Source organism: Oncorhynchus mykiss, chromosome 1, assembly GCF_013265735.2.
Source record: "Oncorhynchus mykiss isolate Arlee chromosome 1, USDA_OmykA_1.1, whole genome shotgun sequence".
Classification (NCBI taxonomy): Eukaryota; Metazoa; Chordata; class Actinopteri; order Salmoniformes; family Salmonidae; genus Oncorhynchus; species Oncorhynchus mykiss.
This window is the reverse complement of record NC_048565.1, coordinates 10,237,792-10,264,662: the sequence shown is the minus strand read 5'-3', so window position 1 is coordinate 10,264,662 and position 26,871 is coordinate 10,237,792. Positions and strand designations below refer to the sequence as shown.

Sequence of the window (26,871 nt, the reverse complement as noted above, 5' to 3'; positions counted from 1 at the left end):
CCACCTGCCCAAAACCCAGGCTAAACCTCCGGTAGTAATTGGCAAACCCTAACAACCGCTGCACCTCCTTTACCGTGGTGGGAGTCGGCCAATTACGCACGGCTGCAATGCGGTCACACTCCATCACCAACCCTGATGTGGAAATGCGATACACCAGGAAGGAGACGGCCTGTTGGGAGAACAAGCATTTCTCAGCCTTGACGTACAGGTCATGCTCCAAAAGTTTCCCAAGTACCCTGCGCACCAGAGACACATGCGCGGCGCGTGTGGCGGAATATATCAGAATCTCATCGATATAAGCCACCACACGGATGACGTGGAGGGTCGAATGTACCCCTGCCTCAGAGATTCAGAGACATATGTTTCCATAACCACCGTCTCCTCCTGTGACAAGGGATACACGTGACTCCTGGGAAGTGCGGCGTTTACCAGGAGGTTTATCGCACAATCCCCTCGTCGATGAGATGGTAATTGGGTCGCCCTCTTTTTACAGAAGGTGTTAGCCAAATCGGCATATTCAGGGGGAATGCGCACGGTGGAGATTTGGTCTGGACTCTCCAACGTCGTTGCACCGATGGAAACTCCCACACACCTACCTGAGCACTCCTCTGACCACCCCTTTTGAACCCTCTGTTGTCATAAAATAGTGGGGTTGTGAAAGGCCAACCAGGTAATCCCCAGCACCACCGGAAACGCAGGAGAATCAATGAGGAAGAGACTTATTCTCTCCTCATGACCCCCCTGTGTAACCATGTCCAGTGGAGCCGTGGCCTTCCTGACCACCCCTGGCCCTAATGGTTGACTATCTAGGGAGTGCACATGGAAGGGTTTGTCCATCTGAACCAGGGGAATCCCTAACCTATGCGCGAAACTGTGGTCCATAAAATTCCCCGCTGCGCCTGAATCTACTAGCGCCTTATGCTGGGAATGGGGGGAAAAACTCAGGGAAAGAAATCAGCACATACATGTGACCAACAAGGGGCTCTGGGTGAGCCTGGAGCCCGAACAGTGCACGGCCTGCTGTTTCGACTCCCAGACGAGGTCCTCCAGCACTCAGTCAGTGGGTGTTTACAGGATCCACCTTTTATTCTTGTTATGTTGACATCTTTCTCAACCATTCCTCTAACACAACACAGCATGTTCATTTATCAACTAGAACGATACCATTCAGTGCCTCAACCTCCATTAGTCCCTGTTTCTCCCATACAGTAGTTATATTATACATGCAGTATATACAATGGCTTGTGAAAGTATTCACCCCCCTTGGCATTTTTCCTATTTTATTGTCTTACAACCTGGAATTAAAATATTTTTTTTTGGGGTGGGGGGGGGTTGTATAATTTGATTTACACAACATGCCTTCCACTTTGAAGATGCAAAATATTTTTTATTGTGAAACGAACAAGAAATAAGACAAAAAAATGAAAACTTGAGCATGCATAACTATTCCCCCCCAAAGTCAATACTTTGTATAGAGCCACCTTTTGCATCAATTACAGCTGCAAGTCTCTTGGGGTATTTCTCTATAAGCTTGGCACATCTAGCCATTCAAGGCAAAAGTTCTCCAGCGTCTTCAAGTTGGATGGGTTCCACTGGTGTACAGCATTCTTTAAGTCATACCACAGATTCTCAATTGGATTGAGGTCTGGTCTTTGACTAGACCATTTCAAGACATTTAAATGTTTCCCCTTAAACCACTCGAGTGTTGCTTTAGCAGTATGCTTAGGGTCATTTTCCTGTTGGAAAGTGAACCTCCGTCCCAGTCTCTAATCTCTTGAAGACTGAAACAGGTTTCCCTCAAGAATATCCCTGTATTTAGCTATATCCATCATTCCTTCAAATCTGACCAGTTTCCCAGTCCCTGCTGATGAAAAACATCCCCACAACATGATGCTGTGGGGATCTCAGTTTACATTGGCGCCTTACGTGCAGTAATGTTTTGATTCCAAAACATCCAGTGATTTTGCAGAAATACTAATAATAAACATTGATAAAAGATACTAGTGTTATTCACAGAATTAAAGAGACTTCTCCTTAATGCTCTGTGTCAGATTTCAAAAAAACTTTACGGAAAAAGCATAATCTGAGAACGGTGCTCAGAACCCAAAACAGCCAGAGGAATAGCCGCCATTTTGGAGTCAACAAAGTTAGAAACAACACCATAAATATTCACTTACCTTTGATGATCTTCATCAGAAGGCACTCCCAGGAATCCCGGTTTGACAATAAATGACTGATTTGTTCCATAAAGTTCCATAATTTATGTCCAAATAGCCACTTGTTGTTAGCGTGTTCAGCCCAGTAATCCATCTTCATGAGGCGCGAGCATTTCATCCAGACAAAAACTCGAAAAGTTCCATTACAGTCCTTTAGAAACATGTCAAACGATGTATGGAATCAATCATTAGGATGTTTTTAACATAAAACATCAATAATGTTCCAACCGGAGAATTCCTTTGTCTTCAGAAAGGCACTGAAACAAGAGGTAACTCTGTCGGGAGCGCGCGTCATAAGACTAAGGCTCTCTGCCAGACCACTGACTCAAACAGGTCCCATGAGCCCCTCCTTTATAGTAGAATCCTCATTCAACTTTCAAAAGACGGTTGACATCTAGTGGAAGCCCTGGGAAGTGCAACCTCATCCATATCTCAATGTGTACTCGGTAGGCAAAGCTTAGATGTCCCACTTCCTGGTTGGATTTTTCTCAGGTTTTTGCCTGCCATATGAGTTCTGTTATACTCATAGACATAATTCAAACAGTTTTAGAAACTCCAGAGTGTTTTCTATCCAATACTAATATGCATATATTAGCATCTGGGACAGAGTAGGAGGCAGTTCCCTCTGGGCACGCTATTCATCCAAAAGTGAAAATGCTGCCCCCTATCCCAAAAAGGTAAGCAATGGTTCTTTCTGGCCACTATTCCGTAAAGCCCAGCTCTGTGGTGTACGGCTTAAAGTTGTCCTATGGACAGATATTCTAATCTCCGCTGTGGAGCTTTGCAGCTCCTTCAGGGTTATCTTTGGTCTGTTTGTTGCACTCTCTGATTAATGCCATCCTTGCCTGGTCTGTGACTATTGGTGGGCGGCCCTCACTTGGCAGGTTTGTTGTGGTGCCATAATCTTTCCATTTTTTTAATAATGGATTTAATGGTGCTCCGTGGGATTTTCAAAGTCTCAGATATTTTTTTAATAATCCAACTCTGATCTATATGTCTCCATAACTGCCCCTGACCTGTTTGGAGAGCTCCTTGGTCTTCATGGTGCCGCTTGCTTAGTGTTGCAGACTCTGGGGCCTTTCAGAATAGGTGTATATATACTGAGCTCATGTGACAGATCATGTGACACTTAGATTGCACACAGGTGGACTTTATTTAACTAATTATGTGACTTCTGAAGGTAATTGGTTGCACCCGATCTTATTTAGGGGCTTCATAGCAAAGGGGGTGAACACATATGCACGTACCACTTATCCGTTTATTTTTATTTTTTTATTTTTTTATTTTCACTTCACCAATTTGGACTATTTTGTGTATGTCCAGTACATGAAATCCAAATAAAAATACATTTAAATTACAGGTTGTAATGCAACAAAATAGGAAAAACGCCAAGGTGGATGAATACTTTTGCAAGTTGCTGTACAAGTCCTTAACCAACAATGCAGTTTTAAGAAAGAAAGTGTTACGTATTTACTAAAATAAACTGAAGTAAAAAAATATACAAAAAAAGAATGATCAGTGTGGCGGATGTGTTGTTGCCTACCCTTACCACATGGGGGCGGCCCATCAGGAAGTCCAGGATCCAGTTGCAGACGGAGGTGTTTAGTCCCAGGGTCATTAGCTTAGTGATGAGCTTTGTGGGCACTATGGTGTTGAACGCTGAGCTGTAGTCAATGAACGGCATTCTCACATAGGTGTTCCTTTAGTCCAGGTGGGAAAGGGCAGTGTGGAGTGCAATACAGATTGAATCATCTGATGTGAGCCATGACCAGCCTTTCAATATCTCGGTTATTTTGAAAGATGGTGGTGGTGGCAGAGTGCTACAGACACTGTGCATAAATTACTTTCTATCGACTACGCAGGTTCTGACATTTTGGGTGGTGTTGGGACTGGTGAGTGGCGTCCATCTTAAGGGACATTGTTTTGGCTGATTGTTTGGGAGGCCCAGCGGACAGCCATAAAAGGTTGTCTGTAAGCGATCCGAGCGTCTGTGAGCAGTCCTGGCGTCTGTGAGCAATCCAAGCGTCTTGCTTTCTTACCCTGGCTGACTTATGTGGAGCAGCTCACTAACCCCTTGACCTTTGACCCCTATCCTCTGACCCCTCTAACCCTGTCCAATGGTGATGGGGCCCTCTCTTGAAGAAACGTTGTAGCACAGGCTTGGTAGATATACCAACTCAGTGGCCTGTCTGCCCTGAGATTGGAAGTTTTGGGAGTACAACCCCGACCCGATGCATCTCTTCTTGGCACTCAGCATTAAGGAGATAGGGGTACGTGCTACAGAAACAGGCAGATAACTAGTAAATCTAGTTCTGTAGATGTAGATGTAGATGCACTTTATTGTGGCAAAAGTTAGACTACATGTTCTTATCTAAATATCTTTTCTTTTTTTTTTTTTTTTTTCAATGATCAGACAGAGGCCTGGGTTTTCCAGGCAGATCGGAAATGAGACTGTAAGGTGTTATTTTTGTGTGAAATGCCACTACAATGAGGCACTGTTATTTCGGATTTTATTTAGCTGCGTATTAAATATTTGCACCTCTGGATATATTTTCACACGCTGCTTTTATGCTATTGTTAATAGCACTTCCTTGTCACAGTGACTTGGTTAAGAGAACACTCTCGTCTCTTTCCTCTTACCCCAGCATAAAAACGAATTCCTTTTGTTTTTGTGCACTGAGGAGTGAAGAGCAATTGATGTCAACATTGCATCCTATTGGTTCAAAAGGCTAAAACTCAAGGGGTGTTTTTTTTCTCTCTTATATTATTTTTGCTGTCAAAAAACAAGGTTTGTTTCCTTCCTTGTCTCTGTTGCCAAGCTATTAAAAGCTGCGTCTCTCTGTAGACCTAAGGGGTCATTAGTCTGGGTTACTTTCTCACAATAGCAATCACCCATTGGTTATCCTTTATTTTCAGCTCTACCTCATGTGCCGTTACAACTTAGGGGAATAGTAGTGAGTGTGGCCTGGTAAGGGAAATGTTGCGCTCTGGTCTGGTCTCCACTCTATTCCCTAACATTGTCCGTCAACTCCATACAGACCGTGCGTTTGAATTCCAGAATGTTCCCCAGTATTCCCTCCTCCCTGTCCCTACTCTCTCCCCCTCCCCCCGCCCTCTGTCTCCACTGCAGCTAGCAGAAACACATTACCCACAACTCCCCACGTCCTGTCATTCTCCAACTGTTGGAGGGTTTTAGCATCTCACTTTGAATGGCATCTGTACTGACGCACTTTCTTTCCATCCCTCCTTTCTCTCTCTCTCTCTCTCCGTCCATTTGGGGAACAGGTATGATGAGTCATCCCCCCATTCCTATCGCGGAGCTGGCTGAACACACGGATCTTCTCAAAGCCAACGACAACCTGAAACTCTCCCAGGAGTATGAGGTGAGTGGGCTAGTCTCTGGTGAGGTGGAATGGTGTAGGGGGACATTTTCTCTAGATGCTGATCTTGAATCAGTTGGGTGTTTTTTCAACTAATGGTTTAGGTTAGGTTTGGGGCAGGGGAAGCTGATCCTAGATCTGTACGTAGGGAAAGGTTTTTACCTTGCTTCTTAGTGAATGAATTGTCTCTTCATCAGCCATCAGTGGCTAACGGCAGATGGCATTGTAGTAGCATGTACTATGATCCGAGTTGGCGTTGTAATATATTGTCATTGTTCCATCACAGCCTCTTCCATTGGGCGCAATATAATGAAACAAGACAGATTCCATTCTATACTTTAAAAGTCCCCAAATGCAATTTCATAATCACACCAGAAATCACTGAGCACTTATTCAGTCCCAATGCTCCTAGTGTCACACCAGTCAACTGTTGGTCTGTCAATCCCCATTAAAACTCTAAGCTGTAGAATAGTGGATCTACACACACACACACTGGCATGGGGTGAGCATATAGCCGAGCTGTCGGAGCCCTGAGTGCAGCCAGAGAAGTTAGAAATGAACCCGATGCTGATTAGAAATAAGGATGGCTGAATCAGCTCTTGTTTGTATACCAGCAACATCCTCTTCCTGTATCCCCTAAATCACATGGGCCATTCTGGCCAATGGCATCAGAGCTGCACCAGGGGGAGTTGTGGGAATCGTAGTACCACAGAAAAGCCTTCCTGCATGTTGGTGGATGTTGGGATAATGGCTGCTCGTGGCCATACAGTACTCTTCCTCATATATCAATCTGGGTTGGGCCGTGTACCAAATGGACATCCCTTCACACTGGCGAGGCTGAGGAAGAGCAGGGCATTGAGTCATCAGAACACTTTGGTTCAACTTGAAGTTCTTAATTAATTCATTGTTACTTGCGGCTCCTCTCGCTCTCTCTGGCTCGTTCCTCCTCTCCTCTCCCCACTTGCTCCCCCAAATTGAAAAGTGTAATTGTAATTTTGCTATTTTCTTGATGAATGTCCGCTCATCTGGTCGCCTTCTCTTGCCATGCCAAGACTCTTCTGGCCTGATTGGTTTTCAAGCAGGGCAGGGCGGGGCGGCGGGGGTTGGGGGGGGGAGAGGAGATTGGTTAAAGTTCAGGGCTGCAGTGATGGGGCGGAGTATTAGACACACACACTCATGCCTACAAGAAAGTGTTACTACACACAGAACAATCCCCTCAGACTTGTGGACGACCAGACAGAGAAAGAGAGAGAAGGGAGGGAGGGAGCAGAGAGAGAAGGGAGGGGAGAGAGAAGGGAGGGAGGGAGGGCGGGAGGAGAGAGAGAGAGAAGGGAGGGAGGAGAGAGAAGGGCCCCAGAGACAGGATCTCCTTGTACAGGGCTGGCTGCCTGTTGTTTCACTGTAATGACTGCAGGTAAACTGTTACTTCAGGCTCCCTTTTTGACTTTATTTATCCCCAATCGCTGTTCACTGCGCCGGGCCCTAACCGAAAACATCCTGCAAGCCAGCGCCAGGAGAGCTCCAGCGCCCGAGAGCGAGCGCCAAATCATAATGGAATACTAAATTACCCTGACAGAAGAATAGAATATTTATCTGTAATTCTGATATTCTGAGCGTGGGCAGCATTTGTCTTGCCAGCAGCATCGGGCCCAGGAACCTGGTTTATTCTCTCTCTTTCTCTCTCTCTCTCTCTCTTTCTTTATTTCTTTCTTTCTTTCTTCCCCACCCCCCTAAGGGAAGAGCTGCCACCAACTTCATCAATGTTTTTATTACCATTATGCACTGACTGCTTTAATGATCTTGATAAATGACTTGCCTTGTTAAATAAAGGTTAAAAAAAAATCATAATAATAATTTTAACCTGCACAGGCGTTCTTATTTCAAGGCACCGAGCAGCTGCTAACGATGCTGTTGTTCCCCTGTTCTTACTTTTCTCTCCCTCTTCCTCTCTCCCTCTCTCTTTGTTTTTTTTCTTTGTCTTTCTCTTTGTCTTTCTCTTTGTCTTTCTCTCTCCTTCTTTCTGAAGGTGTCTAATTGTGTGTCAAATAAAAATCAAATACCATTTTATTTGTCACATGCTTGGCAAACAACAGGTGTAGACTAACAGTGAAATGCCTAGTTACGGGCCATACCAAGCGGGGATGCAGCCAATCAAGATGCTCTCAATGGTGCATCTATAGAACTTTTTGAGGATCTGAGGGCCCATGCCAAATCTTTTCAGCCTCCTGAAGGGAAAGTGGTGCTGTCGTGCCTTCTTCACGACTGTGTTGGTGTGTGTGGACAATGATAATTCGTTAGTGATGTGGACACAGAGGAACTTGAAGCTCTCGACCCTCTCCACTACAGCCCGTCGATGTTGATGAAGGCGAGATCGGCCCTCGGTTTTCTGGGGCCCACTATCAGCTTCTTTGTCTTGCTGATATTGAGGGAGAGGTTGTTGTCTTGGCACAACACTGCCAGGTCACTGACCTCCTCCTTATAGGCTGTCTCATTGTAGTCGGTGATCAGGCCAACCGCCGTCGCGTCGTTAGCAAACTGTTCAACCACGCAGTCGTGGGTGAACAAGGAGTATAGGAGGGGACTAAGCATGCGTGGCGGATGTGTTGTTGCCTACCCTCACCAAATTGGGGCGGCCCATCAGGAAGTCCAGTATCCAGTTGCAGAGGGAGGTGTTTAATCCCAGTGTCTTGAGTTTAATGATGAGCTTTGTGGGCACTATGGTGTTGAACGCCGAGCTACAGTATAGTCAATGAACAGCATTCTCACATAGGTGACCCTCTGGTCCAGGCTTGAAACGTGTGTGTGTGTGTGTGTGTGTGTGTGTGTTCGCGTCTGTCCCCACAGTCCATCGATCCAGGCCAGCAGTTTACGTGGGAACACTCCAACCTGGAGGTGAACAAGCCTAAAAACCGCTACGCCAACGTCATTGCCTACGACCACTCCCGCGTCATCCTCGCACCCATCGAAGGTAAGACCGTAACACTTTTTGGCACTTTTCACCCCCCAATTGCAACTTCAATACTTGATATTTGGTCTATTCTGTCCTGTTGTCCAGGGTTTAAAGGTCATTGGTGTTGAGACCAGGCAGTGAGTTATCTGGTTTAGTTATGTTTAAAAACGCTTAAATCGGGCAATTAACATGCAGTCCACAGAGCTGCTATCTGTTAGTCCTCATTGCTTGGTTAGTCATATTAGCTTAGTCCCCGAGGTCAGTCACATCTGGTTATGTCGATGACACGCATAACCAATCAATTACAGAGATATCTACCAGACATCACCACAAGATACATCTGAGAAACGCAGCAAGAGGAGTCTTTAGGACATTGACAGAGGAGCTTCAGCCTCCAGCAGTAAAAGTCTTCTGACAGTCCACATAGCCAGGAGAACACTTCCCCCTTCAACCAATCTCTCAACCTTTCTCTGTTTTTCATTCTGACTTGATTTTGACAGTTCACTATAGGCCCAATTTGAAAAGTGCGACAATACGCATTACAGAATCATCCCGGGCAAAGCGTCCATAAATACATAAATTAATCAAGTCTGAAATTTCCATTTTACAGTGCAGTGATTTTGCCATTAGTCACAGCAGTAGAACAATTCATGCACGCAGCCATTCTCTGTTCACCTAGCTATGACTAACGCCAAAGTGCCACAACCATATTGTGCGACGTTGAATCCTTTTTAATGGCGTTTGCCTTTTCTCTCTCTCTCTCTCCGTCCGTCTCTCTCTCTCTCTCTCTCTCTCTCTCTCTCTCTCTCTCTCTCTCTCTCTCCGTCCGTCTCTCTCTCTCTCTCTCTCTCTCTCTCTCCGTCTCTCTCTCTCCGTCTCTCTCTCTCTCTCTCTCTCTCTCTCTGTCTCTCTCTCTCTCTCTCTCTCTCTCTCTCTCCCCGTCTCTCTCTCTCTCTCTCTCTCTCTCTCTCTCTCTCTTTCTCTCTCTCTCTCTCTCTCTCTCTCTCTCTCTCTCTCTCTCTTTCTCTCTCCCCGATTGTTGCTGCACTCTTTGTCACGTCTCCCCACTCTTAAATTAGCCCAGTCGAGTGTTTCATTGTTTGTCGCTCGAGTGAGAATACGTCAGTTAAGGAACGTGATTGGTCTACGCTGCGGCAGCCATTACAGTCTATTTAAGCATTCAAGAGTATTTTAACTAGTAGGTTATAAGTCTGATAAAGGAAGACGTGTGACATTCAACTGCCTTTTATTTGTTGATCAAAGAGTAGACTGGAGAGTAGATGATAGTAGATAAATTAACTAGACTCATTGAGGTGAGATATACACTGTGCCTAGTCAGGAATAGAGGGTAGATACAGAGGAGACCTTCTAATAACAGAACTGCATTGTGTCCACATGAATAGGAACATTTGCATACACACAGACTATGGCTATATTTGACAGAGAGGAGATGTGAGCTACATTTTAATCTCTCACTCTCACACACTCCCACACACACACACAAAGATATAGACCTATTTTCAACACACACACACACACACACACACACATAATCAAACACACTCCGGGGCAAACACACACACTCGCCCAGCCTGCGTGCGAGAGTGATGATTTACTACACACTCCTCCATCTTACTGCACACTCCTCCATCTTACTGTACACTCCTCCATCTTACTGCACACTCCTCCATCTTACTGTACACTCCTCCATCTTACTGCACACTCCTCCATCTTACTGCACGCTCCTCCATCTTACTGCACGCTCCTCCATCTTACTGCACACTCCTCCATCTTACTGCACGCTCCTCCATCTTACTGCACACTCCTCCATCTTACTGCACACTCCAGCATCAACACTATATCACAGCCACAACATCAGGCTAGAGAAAGAATCAACAAAATGTAAAAGAGGGAGGGAGAGGCATTAAAGAAAGGTGTTAAGTGGGAGCACTATGTAAGAACTCAGCGATAAGAGCAATGAGAACTTCACTAAAAATAAATTGCCTGGAGCCCCATCAGAATTGACCACTTGGCCTGTTAACAACCAACCATTCTAGAGATTGTCTCCCTCAATTCAACTCAATTACTGTCTTCTCTCTGTTCCCAGGTATTACTGGCAGTGATTATATCAACGCCAACTACATAGACGGCTACAGGAAGCAGAATGCCTACATGGCTACGCAGGGCCCGCTGCCCGAGACGTTCGGGGACTTCTGGAGGATGGTGTGGGAACAGAGGGCAGCCACTGTGGTCATGATGACCAGACTGGAAGAGAAATCACGGGTAAGTAACTATAGAATTCAATCTGGTGTTCCCCCTGGATCTGTGTTGGGACGACTTGTTTTTTGACTAAAAACAGAATTTACAGAAACAACTATTTTGGAAATTTTGCAGTGTATCTGAGGAAACTATGAGAAGTACATTAAAGCGCAGAGGGACAGATAATATTTTCTGGTTGCAGACTTTAGTTCAGTGTTTCCTATAGTTAAGACATCAGCGTAGGCATTTAGAATTGCCCTACAACAATATAAAGAATACCTGGGAATCCGCCTTAGAAACCAACCTTACCAACCTTATCATCCTTACCAACCTTACCAACCTTACCGACCTTATCTTCCTTACCAACCTTACCAACCTTATCATCCTTACCAACCATATCATCCTTACCAACCTTATCATCCTTACCAACCTTATCATCCTTACCAACCTTACCAACCTTATCATCCTTACCAACCTTACCAACCTTACCAACCTTATCTTCCTTACCAACCTTACCAACCTTATCATCCTTACCAACCTTACCAACCTTATCATCCTTACCAACCTTACCAACCATATCATCCTTACCAACCTTTTCATCCTTACCAACCTTACCAACCTTATCATCCTTACCAACCTTACCAACCTTATCATCCTTACCAACCTTACCAACCTTATCATCCTTACCAACCTTACCAACCTTATCATCCTTACCAACCTTACCAACCTTATCATCCTTACCAACCTTACCAACCTTATCAACCTTACCGACCATATCATCCTTACCAACCTTACCAACCATATCATCCTTACCAACCTTACCAACCTTACCAACCTTACCAACCATATCATCCTTCCCAACCTTACCATCCTTACCAACCTTACCAACCTTACCAACCATATCATCCTTACCAACCTTACCAACCATATCATCCTTACCAACCTTACCAACCGTATCATCCTTACCAACCTTACCAACCATATCATCCTTACCAACCTTATCAACCTTACCGACCATATCATCCTTACCAACCTTACCGACCATATCATCCTTACCAACCTTATCATCCTTACCAACCTTACCGACCATATCATCCTTACCAACCTTACCAACCTTATCTTCCTTACCAACCTTACCAACCATATCATCCTTACCAACATTACCAACCTTATCATCCTTACCAACCTTACCAACCTTATCATCCTTACCAACATTACCAACCTTATCATCCTTACCAACCTTATCATCCTTACCAACCTTACCAACCGTACCAACCATATCATCCTCCACCTACAGTGGAGAAGATGTGAAGTAGAGAGAAGCAGTCCTGCAGTGTTCAGGAAGATGTGAAGTAGAGAGAATCAGTCCTGCAGTGTTCAGGAAGATGAGAAGCAGTCATGCTTTCTTCAGGAAGATGTGAAGTAGAGAGAATCAGTCCTGCAGTGTTCAGGAAGATGAGAAGCAGTCATGCTTTCTTCAGGAAGATGTGAAGTAGAGAAAATCAGTCCTGCAGTGTTCAGGAAGATGTGTAGTAGAGAGAATCAGTCCTGCAGTGTTTCAGGAAGATGTGAAGTAGAGAGACGCAGTCCTGCAGTGTTCAGGAAGATGTCAAGTAGAGAGAAGCAGTCCTGCAGTTTTCAGGAAGATGTGAAGTAGAGAAAAACAGTCCTGCTGTGTTCAGGAAGATGTGAAGTAGAGAGAATCAGTCCTGCAGTGTTTCAGGAAGATGTGAAGTAGAGAGACGCAGTCCTGCAGTGTTCAGGAAGATGTGAAGTAGAGAGAAGCAGTCCTGCTGTGTTCAGGAAGATGTGAAGTAGAGAGAAGCAGTCCTGCTGTGTCCAGGAAGATGTGAAGTAGAGAGAATCAGTCCTGCAGTGTTCAGGAAGATGTGAAGTAGAGAGAATCAGTCCTGCTGTGTTCGGGAAGATGTGAAGTAGAGAGAAGCAGTCCTGCAGTGTGCAGGAAGATATGAAGTAGAGAGAATCAGTCCTGCAGTGTTCAGGAAGATGTGAAATAGAGAGAAGCGGTCCTGCAGTGTTTCAGGAAGATGTGAAGTAGAGAGACGCAGTCCTGCAGTGTTCAGGAAGATGTCAAGTAGAGAGAAGCAGTCCTGCAGTTTTCAGGAAGATGTGAAGTAGAGAAAAACAGTCCTGCTGTGTTCAGGAAGATGTGAAGTAGAGAGAATCAGTCCTGCAGTGTTTCAGGAAGATGTGAAGTAGAGAGACGCAGTCCTGCAGTGTTCAGGAAGATGTCAAGTAGAGAGAAGCAGTCCTGCAGTTTTCAGGAAGATGTGAAGTAGAGAAAAACAGTCCTGCTGTGTTCAGGAAGATGTGAAGTAGAGAGAATCAGTCCTGCAGTGTTTCAGGAAGATGTGAAGTAGAGAGACGCAGTCCTGCAGTGTTCAGGAAGATGTGAAGTAGAGAGAAGCAGTCCTGCTGTGTTCAGGAAGATGTGAAGTAGAGAGAAGCAGTCCTGCTGTGTCCAGGAAGATGTGAAGTAGAGAGAATCAGTCCTGCAGTGTTCAGGAAGATGTGAAGTAGAGAGAATCAGTCCTGCTGTGTTCGGGAAGATGTGAAGTAGAGAGAAGCAGTCCTGCAGTGTGCAGGAAGATATGAAGTAGAGAGAATCAGTCCTGCAGTGTTCAGGAAGATGTGAAATAGAGAGAAGCGGTCCTGCAGTGTTTCAGGAAGATGTGAAGTAGAGAGAAGCAGTCCTGCAGTGTTCAGGAAGATGTGAAATAGAGAGAAGCGGTCCTGCAGTGTTTCAGGAAGATGTGAAGTAGAGAGACACAGTCCTGCAGTGTTCAGGAAGATGTGAAGTAGAGAGAAGCAGTCCTGCAGTGTTCAGGAAGATGTGAAGTAGAGAGAAGCAGTCCTGCAGTGTTCAGGAAGATGTGAAGTAGAGAGAAGCGGTCCTGCAGTGTTCAGGAAGATGTGAAGTAGAGAGACGCAGTCCTGCTGTGTTCAGGAAGATGTGAAGTAGAGAGAAGCGGTCCTGCAGTGTTCAGGAAGATGTGAAGTAGAGAGACGCAGTCCTGCTGTGTTCAGGAAGATGTGAAGTAGAGAGAAGCGGTCCTGCAGTGTTCAGGAAGATGTGAAGTAGAGAGAAGCGGTCCTGCAGTGTTCAGAAAGATGTGAAGTAGAGAGAAGCGGTCCTGCAGTGTTTCAGTGAGCCTGTTGTTTTCTTTTTAGCCTGTTTTCTTTTTAGGATGGTTGGAATGGGGTTTACAGTATAATAGAGTCTGTGTGATTGTTTTGTGCAGTGTGTGTGTGTGCGTGCGTGCATGCTCGCTTACGTGTTTTCATTGATGTTTGTGTATTCAGCCCCCTCTTCTCTTCTCTCCTCAGATCAAGTGTGACCAGTACTGGCCCAGTCGAGGCACAGAGACCTATGGTATGACCCAGGTGACTCTACTGGACACCATAGAGCTGGCCACCTTCTGTGTTCGCACTTTCTCCCTGCACAAGGTACGAGTGAGTACACAACTTTACTCCACCCCTACTGCATAATAACACACTCATTTCACACTATGTTGGGCAGGGTTGTGGTCAAATCCATTTCAATTTCAGTCAATTCATAACCTAAACCAAATTCCAATTCCAATTCTCATTGAAAACCATTGAAGAAAATTTGAATTTGAATTTCAGTAAACTTTCTGAATTGACTGGTATTGAAATGGAATTGACCCCAACTCTGATGTTGAGCTGTAATTTACACTGTAGTGTACACACGAGCAAAACACACCAAAGTTAGCATTTCATTGTTAGTCCACACCTGTTGCTTATGAAGCTTGTGACAATTCAAATTTGATTTGATTTAATCACACTCCCTACTGCTATTCTAAACTCTACTTTAGTATCTAAATCACATACTCCCTTAACAATCTAGCTACAACGTCATACTACTCCAATCCAGACTGTTATCTCATGGCAAGTTATTACTTCCTCAGCCCGGTCTCATAGACTAGACGTAACATAGTAACACTCTAATTATATGATATATTACGCTGTTATGGATATATATAAGACAAAGGTTACTTAAAAAACGAAAGTAGGGTGGTTGGTTGGGGTGCATTGGTGGACGTATAATGTGGATGTATAGCTAAAGGTTACATGTTCAAATCTCATCACAGGCAACTTCTGCATTTTTGCTAATTAGCAACTTTGTAAGTACTTACTACTTTGTAGTTACTTTGCAACTACTTAGCATCAATGTTCCCTCTCATTTTTTTCATCACTGAGCAAATTTCAGGTCTGCTGAGAGTAAACTTGAACGTTGTGAAACTTCCGGCACGAGTTTACAGTGAACACTGAGGCTGTACCCGCTTTAAGTTAGTTTTAACAGCGGTCAAGTAGGCTACTGTGGCTATTTGATCATAATGTAGGCCTACCAGAGTGGCCTGCCATTATAAACAATGGAGAAAATGCAATCACATAACATTTTAACATGGAAATAGCTGTTCTATCATTCAGCCTACAGTAGCAGCCAATTTGTGGTGTTCAATGTCGGCCTAAATTCCATGAGAAAAAAAAACATGCAGGACTTGACATTAAAACTTCTTGGCGCTACCCATCCCGTTAGCGGGATCATTTTCGTCAGCAACCGCTGAATAGCATAGCGCCACAGTCAAATAATATTACTAAAAAATATTCATATTCATGAAATTACAAGTGCAATATTGCAAAACACAGCTTTGCCTTTTGTTAATCCACCTGTCGTCTCAGATTTTGAAATTATGCTTTACAGCGAAAGCAATCCAAGCGTTTGTGTAAGTTTATCAATAGCATAGCATAACATCACGTACACTTAGCATGAGGAAGCTTGGTCGCGAAAATCAGAAAAGCAATCAAATTAATCGTTTACCTTTCATGACCTCCGGATGTTTTCACTCACGAGACTCGCAGTTACACAACAAATGTTCCTTTTGTTCCATGAAGATAATTTTTATACCCAAAATACCGACGTTTGTTTGTCGCGTTATGTTCAGAAAATCCACAGGAAAGAGCAGTCACGACAACGCAGACCAAATAATATCCATAATGTCCACAGAAACATGTCAAACGTTTTTTATAATCAATCCTCATGTTGTTTTTAAAATATATATTTGATAATATATCAACCGAGTGTGTAGGTTTTTCAATAACAGCGGGAGGAACAATGGCCGCTTTACTCAGTTGCGCAAAAACTCACTCTGAGAGCCCCCACCTATCCACTTACGCATTGTGATCCTTCACGCTCATTTTTCAAAATAAAAGTCTGAAACTATGTCTAAAGACTGTTGACACCTTAGGGAAGCCACAGAAAAGACAATATTTTTACAGTTTTGGAAACTTTAGAGTGTTTTCTGTCCTGATCTGACAATTACATGCATATTCTAGTTTCTGGGGCTGAGAAATAGGCCGTTTCAAATGGGTAATTTTTTTGTTGCCAAAAACCTGTTTATCCACTTGTCCTTCAGACAAGGTGACTGAACATGTTGTTTGATGGAAGAAACCATTTTCCCAAATAAAATGCATTATTAATCTCATACCATTACTACAGAGAATCAGACAAATTATGCTACCCTCTGCCTATTGGCGACTTAGATTATTCAAACCTGTCTCAAAATAAAACACTGATAGTGTTTTTTTACCTTTACTTAACAAGGCAAGTCAGTTAAGAACAAATTCTTATTTTCAATGACAGCCTAGGACAGTGGGTTAACTGCCTTGTTCAGGGGAAGAACGACAGATTTTTACCTTGTCAGCTCAGGGATTCAATCTTGCAACCTTTTGGTTACTAGTCCAACGCTCTAACCACTAGGCTACCTGCTGCCCCGAACTAATGGGGAAAAATCTAGAAAGTTGAGTGAAGTTCAATCTCGTGCTTCTAACATTAACCTAACCTTAACCTTAACCCTTTAACCTAAATCCTAACTCTAACCTTAACTCTAACCTCTAGCCTAGCTAACATTAGCCACCTAGCCAATGTTAGCGAAAGCCATCTAGCTAACATTAGCCACCTAGCTAATGTTAGCGAAAGCCATCTAGCTAACATTAGCCAAAACATTGCTAATATATCATACGTTTTACTAATTCATAACATATCATACAAATTGTATTTCATCACATATTTGAATGAATGATGGACATCCAAAAATGAAGACATACGAAATGTAACTTATCAATCTAATTGGAGTGTTAGGTTTTTACATTTACTATGTTACGTCTACCCCTGAGTCCAGGTTGACTTCTTAGGCACTCCTGTGTGATCAGATAGCTTAAAACAATATGGCAATGTCTTCAACTTGCCTTCTTGCATAGGCTTGGTGGAATACTCCCTGTTTCCTTCACCCATGCAATTGTTTCAGCAGAGGCTTTGTTTGTATGTTTTTGTGAGGCCATCTGAGGAGAAGCCACTGTGGAAGTAATGTGAGAGGAATGCGATATGAGCTGATATATGCTGGTCTTGCCTGGTGGGCCCTGGGGATAGTAAGCCCTTCAGGAGTCTGTCAGTCTGTCTGTCTGTATTCATGTATTGTATTGGCTCCCCTACTCAAACTCACAAACAGTGTGTTTCTCTGAGCCAACACAACTTCCTGCATCCAACACGCAAATAAACAACTGAATGGTGGGGAAGGAGAGGGAAATAGTTTACTTAGGCATCTTTCTCTTCATCTTTCTTTCTCTCTCCTCTGTCATCTCTCTCTCTCTTCATCTTTCTTTCTCTCTCTCATCTCTCTCTCATCTCTTTCTTTCATAATCATTCTCTCTCATCTCTCTCTCTCTCTTTCTCTCTCTCTCTCTTTCTCTCTTGAAACTATTTACATCCTCCCCTTCTTTTCAGACCTCTCCCCTCTTCCTCTCTCGTTCACCCTCCATCATCTTTTAATGTCCGTCTGCCAAGCACTTAGCTAAGTGAGCGGAAGAAAATGCTACATGCATAATTGTCAGGCTGCTCATATCCCAGCTGCCCCAAACACTTGGCAGCCAAGCCAACATACAAGTGTATAGCTAGAAAACGAGACATGGGTGTTTCGGAGAGAGGAGAGGAGATCTAAGGGTCAGACGCTTCCAAGGAAATGTCTCTTTAACAGATAGGCTAGTTAGTAGCACTGGTCCTTTTGGGCTGGTTAGTATTCACAGTTTGCAGCTTTTTGGGCTTGTTGTTGTGTACATCTGTTGGTGTACAGCATCCTGTCAACCCGTCCCTCTACATTACTTTCTATACTTCACCACCCTGCTCTCTCTACCCCTTTTTCTTCCCTCTCTTCTCTCTACCCCTTTTTCTTCCCTCTCTTCTCTACCCCTTCTCTACCCCTTTTTCTTCCCTCTCTTCTCTCTTCCCCTTTTTCTTCCCTCTCTTCTCTCTTCCCCTTTTTCTTCCCTCTCTTCTCTCTACCCCTTTTTCTTCCCTCTCTTCTCTCTTCCCCTTTTTCTTCCCTCTCTTCCCACTGCTATTCCATCTCTTTCTTAACCTCCCTCTGTTCAAACACACATCTCTCTCTCTCTCCTTATTTCTGCATTAGTATGGCTTCCCATTGTTCTGTTTTCCAGCAAAGGAAACACATTTTGTCAGATGTGTCCGAACTTAGGCGGTAGTTTGTATGTAGGGAATCTGTCACACACACACACGTATTTTTAATTAGGCAAGTCAGTTAAGAGTTATTTTCAATGACGGCCTAGGAACAGTGGGTTAACTGCCTTGTTCGGGGGCAGAACGACAGAGTTGTACCTTGTCAGCTCGGAGATTCAAACTTGCAACCTTTCAGTTACTAGTCCAATGCTCTAACCACTAGGCCACCCTGCCGCCCCATATCCATATGTATGCATATCCTGTAGTGACACAGAACCCTTCTTTAAAAATCTATTCTACTTCCCCGCGAAGAAAGAAGAACATCCATTGCAGAAAATACAAACCAGTGTAATGGTCCGGGATTCAAAAGAAATAAATAGAAAAATGTGCTTTTAATTACCAGATGTATTTATTCAGCATTAAAGCTCATGTGAGATGTTTTTTAATCTTTTTTTTTTTTTTGTTGGAAAAATGCATTCTCATGTGTCAGCTTTGTTATTGTCGCTCTGTATATTGTGGTTGGCACACAGACAGGGGAACTGATTTTGGGGTTAATAGATGCAGCATACCATAAGAATGTCTAAGAAAGTAGCTAACACACACACACACACACACACATCCTGTCTCTCTCTCGCACACGCACACTCCATGTGGTTCTAAACCCCATCCCTGTCTCTCTCATCTCCAGAATGGCTCCAGTGAGAAAAGGGAGGTCCGTCAGTTCCAGTTCACTGCGTGGCCCGACCACGGGGTCCCCGAGTACCCCACCCCCTTCCTGGCCTTCCTCCGCCGGGTCAAGACCTGTAACCCCCCAGACGCAGGCCCCATCATCGCCCACTGCAGGTTGGTAGTACTGCACATAACACAGCTACAACTAGTGGACTCACCCAGCAGATTTCACAGATGTATATGAAAACCATACTTCTACCACTCACTGTTTGGTGCAGGCTTTGGTTTAATCTTTTTCAACTAGTGTTCAATAAGGACTCTGCTTTAGTTTAATCCTATTAAACTAGTGTTCAATACGGACTCTGCTTTGGTTTAATCCTATTCAACTAGTGTTCAATAAGGGCTTTGCTTTGGTTTAATCCTATTCAACTAGTGTTCAATAAGGGCTTTGCTTTGGTTTAATCCTATTCAACTAGTGTTCAATACGGACTCTGCTTTGGTATAATCCTATTCAACTAGTGTTCAATAAGGACTTTGCTTTGGTTTAATCCTATTCAACTAGTGTTTAATAAGGACTTTGCTTTGGTTTAATCCTATTCAACTAGTGTTCAATACGGACTCTGCTTTGGTTTAATCCTATTCAACTAGTGTTCAATAAGGACTCTGCTTTGGTTTAATCCTATTCAAATAGTGTTTAATAAGGACTTTGCTTTGGTTTAATCCTATTCAACTAGTGTTTAATAAGGACTTTGCTTTGGTTTAATCCTATTCAACTAGTGTTCAATAAGGGCTCTGCTTTGGTTTAATCCTATTCAACTAGTGTTCAATAAGGGCTTTGCTTTGGTTTAATCCTATTCAACTAGTGTTCAATACGGACTCTGCTTTGGTTTAATCCTATTCAACTAGTGTTCAATAAGGACTCTGCTTTGGTTTAATCCTATTCAACTAGTGTTTAATAAGGACTTTGCTTTGGTTTAATCCTATTCAACTAGTGTTTAATAAGGACTTTGCTTTGGTTTAATCCTATTCATCTAGTGTTCAATAAGGGCTCTGCTTTGGTTTAATCCTATTCAACTAGTGTTTAATAAGGACTCTGCTTTGGTTTAATCCTATTCAACTAGTGTTCAATACGGACTCTGCTTTGGTTTAATCCTATTCAACTAGTGTTTAATAAGGACTCTGCTTTAGTTTAATCCTATTCAACTAGTGTTCAATAAGGGCTCTGCTTTGGTTTAATCCTATTCAACTAGTGTTTAATAAGGACTCTGCTTTAGTTTAATCCTATTCAACTAATGTTCAATACGGACTCTGCTTTGGTTTAATCCTATTCAACTAATGTTCAATACGGACTCTGCTTTGGTTTAATCCTATTCAACTAATGTTCAATAAGGACTCTGCTTTGGTTTAATCCTATTCAACTAATGTTCAATACGGACTCTGCTTTGGTTTAATCCTATTCAACTAGTGTTCAATAAGGACTCTGCTTTGGTTTAATCCTATTCAACTAGTGTTTAATAAGGACTCTGCTTTGGTTTAATCCTATTCAACTAATGTTCAATACGGACTCTGCTTTGGTTTAATCCTATTCAACTAGTGTTCAATAAGGACTCTGCTTTGGTTTAATCCTATTCAACTAGTGTTCAATAAGGGCTTTGCTTTGGTTTAATCCTATTCAACTAGTGTTCAATAAGGTCTCTGCTTTGGTTTAATCCTATTCAAATAGTATTCAATAAGGACTCTGCCTTGGTTTAATCTTTTTCAACTCGTGTTTAATTAAGGACTCTGGTTAGTTGAAGCAGGTGTGTTGAGTTATCCTCTCTTTGTTCCAATGAACCATGGATCCAGCACTTGAAAATACTTTTTTTTGTAATAAAAAACAACATTTACTTATTCTCTTAGATCACAAAATCCTTGTTATAGATCTCTCAAACTCAAATCTGGACCTGGAAGCCAGTTCCACTGCTTGTTTTCATTGTTCTCCTCTAATTAGGGACACATTTAGACCTGGCACACCAGGTGGGTGCAATTCATTATCAGGTAGAACAGAAAACCAGCGTGATCCTGACCTCGTAGGGTAAGAGTTGAGTACTCCTGCTATATAGGGCATTCTGGAAGTAGTCAGACCCCTTGACTTTTTCCACATTTTGTTACGTTACAGCCTTATCACAAAAATGATTAAATTGTTTTCCCCCTCATCAATGTACACACAATACCCCATAATAACAAAGCAAAAACAGGTTTTTATAATTTTTTGTACATTTATTACAAATAAAAACTGAAATATCACATTTACATAAGTATTCAGACCCTTTACTCAGTACTTTGTTGAAGAATTCTTCTTGGGTATGAGGCTACAATCTTGGCACACCTGTATTTGGGTAGTTTCACCCATTTTTCTCTGAAGATCCTCTAAAGCTCTTTCAAGTTGGATGGGGAACGTCGCTGCACAGCTATTTTCAGGTCTCTCCAGAGATGTTTGTTTGGGTTGAAGATTGTGCTCTGGCTTGGCCACTCAAGAACATTCAAAGACTTGTCCCAAAGCCACTCCTGCGTTGTCTTGGCGGTCTACTTAGGGTCGTTGTCCTGTTGGAAGGTGAACCTTCGCCGCAGTGTGTGGTTCTGAGCGTTCTGGAGCAGGTATTCATCAAGGATCTCTCTGTACTTAGCTCCGTTCATCTTTCCCTCGATCCTGACTAGTCTCCCAGTCCCTGCCACTGAAAAACATCCCCACAGCATGATGCTACCACCACCAGGCTTCACCGTAGGGATGGTGCCAGGTTTCCTCCAGACGTGACGCTTGGCATTCAGGCCAAAGAGTTCAATCGTGGTTTCATCAGACCAGAGAATCTTGTTTCTCAAGGTCTGAGCGTCCTTTAGTTGCCTTTTGTTAAACTACAAGCGGGCTGTCATGTGCCTTTTACTGAGGACTGGCTTTCGTCTGGCCTCTCTACCAAAAAGGTCTGATTGGTGGAGTGGGGAAGATATGGTTGTCCTTCTGGAAGATTCTCCCATCTCCACAGAGGTACTCTGGAGCTCAGTCAGAGTGACCATCGGGTTCTTGGTCACCTCCCTGACCAAGGCCCTTCTCTCCTTCGATTGCTCAGTTTGGCCAGGCGCCCAGCTCTAGGAAGTCTTGGTGGTTATAAACTTCTTCCATTTAAGAATGATGGAGGTCACTGTGTTCTTGGGGACCTACAATCCTGCAGAAATGTTTTGGTACAGTTCCAGAGATCTGTGCCTCGACACAATCCTGTCTCGGAGCTCTACGGACAATTCCTTCGACCTCGTGGCTTGGTTTTTGTTCCAACATGCACTGTCAACTGTGGGACCTTATATAGACAGGCGTGTGCCTTTCCAAATCATGTCCAATCAATTGAATTTACCACAGGTGGACTCCAATCAAGTTGTAGAAACATCTCAAGGATGATTAATGGAAACAGGATGCACCTGAGCTCAATTTCAAGTCTCATAGCAAAAGGTGTGAATACTTGCGTAAATAAGGTATTTCTGTGTGTGTACACGGTTCAATGAATATATCCAGCCAGACAGTGCTGGTAGAACAGTAGTAGTGGTGAGTAAAGTAAAAGTCACAGCTATCCAGTGTTTTAAAGCGAGACTGCAGGAGTCACTAATACACACACACACCCTTCCTGTCATGTCACTCTCTGTGTCTCGGTTTCCCTAACCCTTACTTTCTCTCTCTCTCTCTCTCTCTCTCTCTCTCTCTCTCTCTCTCTCTCTCTCCTCTCTCTCTCTCTCCTCTCTCTCCTCTCTCTCTCTCTCATATTGTCTCTGTTAGGTAAGATTCAGAATTTGTTGGTAACATATGTAAGATGTTTTATATTCATCAAATATGTGTAAGTTAATTCTCATCAGAATGGTATTTTTGTGTAATTCTGTGGTGAGGTTGCAGTTATCTGTTCTATGTCAAAACTAAGTTGCCTGGGCCGCTGAGAGGGGAGAGGTCAAAGTGTCATCATGTGTAAACATATCTTTCACTCTCTACCTTTCCCATAGTGGGCAAAGGAAGGTTGCAGTGTCTGGAATCATTCTATGCTCCCTCTTATGTTGTTTCTATCTTAACCTATAGCCTCACCCTCCTCTCCGTGAGTTTGTCCAGGAGTTTGTATTTAGAGTGGGTTGTATCTAAATTACAATTTGATATATGCCTGTTGATTTGGAGGATTGGTTTATGGTTCTGGGGTTTGGGAAAGGAGACAAAGCTGAACGATGAATTATGTCTATGCTGTCTTATCCTGTGTGTGTGTCTTTACTATAAAGGACCTCATTTACAATGTGGAAGGGGCTCTCAGAGAATTCACTGAGAGACACTGAATGTATCTGAGAGTCACAGGGTTGTGATAGAGCTCATATAATTAAAGATGGACTTTTATAACTAACTCTGACTTGTGTGTGTGGTTTGCTCCCATGATTTGGTAAATAGAGGAAATTTCCACGACATCTCTCTCTCTCTCTCTCTCTCATATTGTCTCTCTCTCTCTCTCTCTCTCTCTCTCTCATATTGTCTCTCTCTCTCTCTCTCTCTCTCTCTCTCTCTCTCATATTGTCTCTCCCTCTCTCTCTCTCTCATATTGTCTCTCTCTCTCTCTCTCCCTCTCTCTCTCTCTCTCTCCCCCTCTCTCTCTCTCTATCTCTCTCTCTGTCTCTCTCTCTCTCATATTGTCTCTCTCTCTCTCTCCATCTCTCTCTCTCCATCTCTCTCTCTCTCTCTCTCTCTCTCTCATATTGCCCCTTATAATCATCTCTTCCTCTCTTCAACCCTGTCTTTGTTCTTTTATCTTCCCTCTCTTCTACCCCTTCTCCTCCCTGACCCCTTGCCTCCCTCCTTCCTTCTCTCTCAAATGCATATTCCAACTTTATTTGCTCATGGTAAGAGCACCTTCTAATGGATTGAACGTTAGTTTGACTGGATCAGGCAAACACAATAAAGGGGAATCACAATTTCATCACAGATCACATTTAAATCAGTCTTTTTTATGATTTTTTTAAGAGCAATTCCTAATCCTCAATCCCTAGATTACCGATCGCTGCAGCTGTGCACATCCCATCTGTAAATAGCCCACCCAATCTACCTACCTCATCCCCATATTGTTTTTATACATTTTTTGCTCTTTTGCACACCAGTATTTATACTTGCACATCATCATCTGCACATCTATCACTCCAGTGTTAATTTGCTAAATTGTAATTACTTCGCTACTATGGCCTATTTATTGCCTTACCTCCTCACACCATTAGCACACACTGTTTTCTATTGTGTTATTGACTGTACGTTTGTTTATTCTATGTGTAATTCTGTGTTGTTGTTTGTGTCGCGCTGCTTTGCTTTATCTTGGCCAGGTCGCAGTTGTGAGTGAGAACTTGTTCTCAACTGGCAAACCTGGTTATATAAAGGTAAAATAAAAAATAATCTCCCCTTCTCCCCCCCCCCCCTGTCTCTCTATCTCCCCCCCACCCGTGTCTCTCTATCTTTCTCCTCCCCCAGTGCGGGCGTGGGTAGGACGGGCTGCTTCATTGTGATCGATGCCATGCTGGAGCGTATCAAGCATGAGAAAACAGTGGACATCTACGGCCACGTGACCCTGATGCGATCGCAGCGGAACTACATGGTGCAGACGGAGGACCAGTACAGCTTCAACCACGACGCGTTGCTGGAGGCGGTGGCGTGCGGCAACACGGAGGTGGCGGCCAGGAGCCTGTTCTCCTACATCCAGAAGCTGGCCCAGGTGGAGACGGGCGAGCACGTCACCGGCATGGAGCTGGAGTTTAAGGTAGGTAATGGGGATGCAGGTGGGGTATAGGGAAACTGAATACGGGGAGGGTGGTGAAGACACAAAATGGAGTGGAGCTGAGCCGGAGTTTAAGGTAGGCCATAGACATACACTGTATGTACGTAGGCCGCAGTGAACCAGAGAAAAGGCAGGGTGTGAAACAAAATTGAGGTTTATGTTCATGATAGAAGAAAGCTTGAAATATAAGGTTTATACCTTACAATACGAAACCATGAATCATGTTGAGACACGGAATGGAGGTTTTATATCCAGTTTCTCTCAATGCTCTGTCACATTCATGATATCTTTGAGCCAGAGGTATCACTACCAATTAAATTGAAATGGTCTTGAAAATATATATTGACATATTTATTTTGTACCTGTTCATTAAAATGGGCAAATCCTAACCACATCACAATGAATGGAATAAAACATTTGAATAGACAGCTTATTATATCGCGTTCAAGTGAGCTTTCATTTCAACCATTCACCTGTTTGCTCATACCACTCAATACCGTTGTCTATTGAAGAGATAGAAATGGAATAGTTAAGCAGTGCTCTTTGTCTAATGCTGCGAATGCATTTCTGAAGGATTTCAAACAATAGGCTCCAGATAGAACAACTTTGTGATCAGTGCATAGACTCTAAACGAAGGATTTTTCTGACAAATACCGCTTAGATGAGAACCCATTACCAACACCTAGAAGGGCATGGAGTCTGGCTAAACACCAACGATCCAATCTAAACTTGAATGTCCCCCCTCGTACAACAACACACTTTACCTTGAATTACACATGTACACTCCCCCTATCTCGCCCCAAAATCATTTGTAATATACCCGACCAGGGCTGTTACGGTGACCTTATTACCTCCACACCGGCGGTCACGAGTCATGACGGCAGTCAAATTCCACGTGACTGTTTAGTCATGGTAATTAGGCTTCGCCAAGCTCTGATGCTGCTGATGGTCATTAGTAGCCTAACAAACTTGATAACTGCCTGGTACCCAGTCCTCTATTGTTCCTCTAATCACTCTGACATCAATGCAAATGTATTTGAAAATCAAACACTTCACAAGAGCCCATGAGCTCATGTTGCGCAACATTTCTTTAGGCTATGCAATTGTGTGAGAAAACAGAGTGGTGGCCTCTACTAAAAAGAGGAGGATTCGATCAGCTTCCTATAAGCTAGGCCTACTATATTTATTTCTCAACTTTTCTAATATTAAGCACATTGCTTCTCTTTATAACAGGAGTATAGTCTACCTGGCTTGCATGAAAATGAAGCAGGGAAAAGCATCCTCCATTTGCTATTTAAGTGCATACTGTCGATGTATTTTTGTAATGCATAATCGCATTTGCAGTTCAATTTGAGAATGGTGTTGTTTTTTTAACATTTGTGCTTATAGCCTACTGCCATGTGCGCATTGCTGTACATATAATGTGAAGAAATAGCCTAATAGTTTATCAACATTTTAAGCCAAATGTTCTGATCTGTTGTATCAGGCTCATTGTAATCATAGCCTCAAGCGCATTACCATAACGCCACGTTTCCTATTCATGAAAATCGCAAATGAAATGAAATAAATATATTGAAACACAAGCTTAGCCTTTTGTTAACAACACTGTCATCTCAGATTTTCAAAATATGCTTTTCAACCAAAGCTACACAAGTATTTGTGTAAGAGTATTGATAGCCTAGCATAGCATTAAGCCTAGCATTCAGCAGGCAACATTTTCACAAAAACAAGAAAAGCATTCAAATAAAATAATTTACCTTTGAAGAACTTCGGATGATTTCAATGACGAGACTCTCAGTTAGATAGCAAATGTTCATTTTTTCCAAAAATATTATTTGTGTTGGCGAAATAGCTCCGTTTTGTTCATCACGTTTGGCTAAGAAAAAGACCGGAAAATGCAGTCTCTACAACGCCAAACTTTTTTCCAAATTAGCTCCATAATATCGACAGAAACATGGCAAACGTTGTTTAGAATCAATCCTCAAGGTGTTTTTCACATATCTATTCGATAATATATCAGTCGTGACAGTTG

At 43.1% G+C, this 26,871-nt stretch overlaps 1 protein-coding gene across 19 annotated transcripts in view; it reads left to right on the top strand.

The window, feature by feature from the left end:
• Positions 1-26,871, top strand: part of LOC110522842 (receptor-type tyrosine-protein phosphatase S) — a 402,253-nt gene that overhangs the window by 357,917 nt on the left and 17,465 nt on the right. For 12 of the 19 annotated variants that reach the window (XM_036939683.1, XM_036939692.1, XM_036939708.1 and 9 more), the window contains 6 exons: positions 5,502-5,599; positions 8,441-8,564; positions 10,654-10,829; positions 14,154-14,279; positions 19,049-19,203; positions 24,536-24,821. In XM_036939683.1, the coding sequence (XP_036795578.1) occupies positions 5,502-5,599; positions 8,441-8,564; positions 10,654-10,829; positions 14,154-14,279; positions 19,049-19,203; positions 24,536-24,821 (965 nt within the window). The remainder of the gene's footprint in view (positions 1-5,501; positions 5,600-8,440; positions 8,565-10,653; positions 10,830-14,153; positions 14,280-19,048; positions 19,204-24,535; positions 24,822-26,871) is intronic. The other 7 variants (XM_036940020.1, XM_036939793.1, XM_036939742.1 and 4 more) reach the window with 1 other exon arrangement.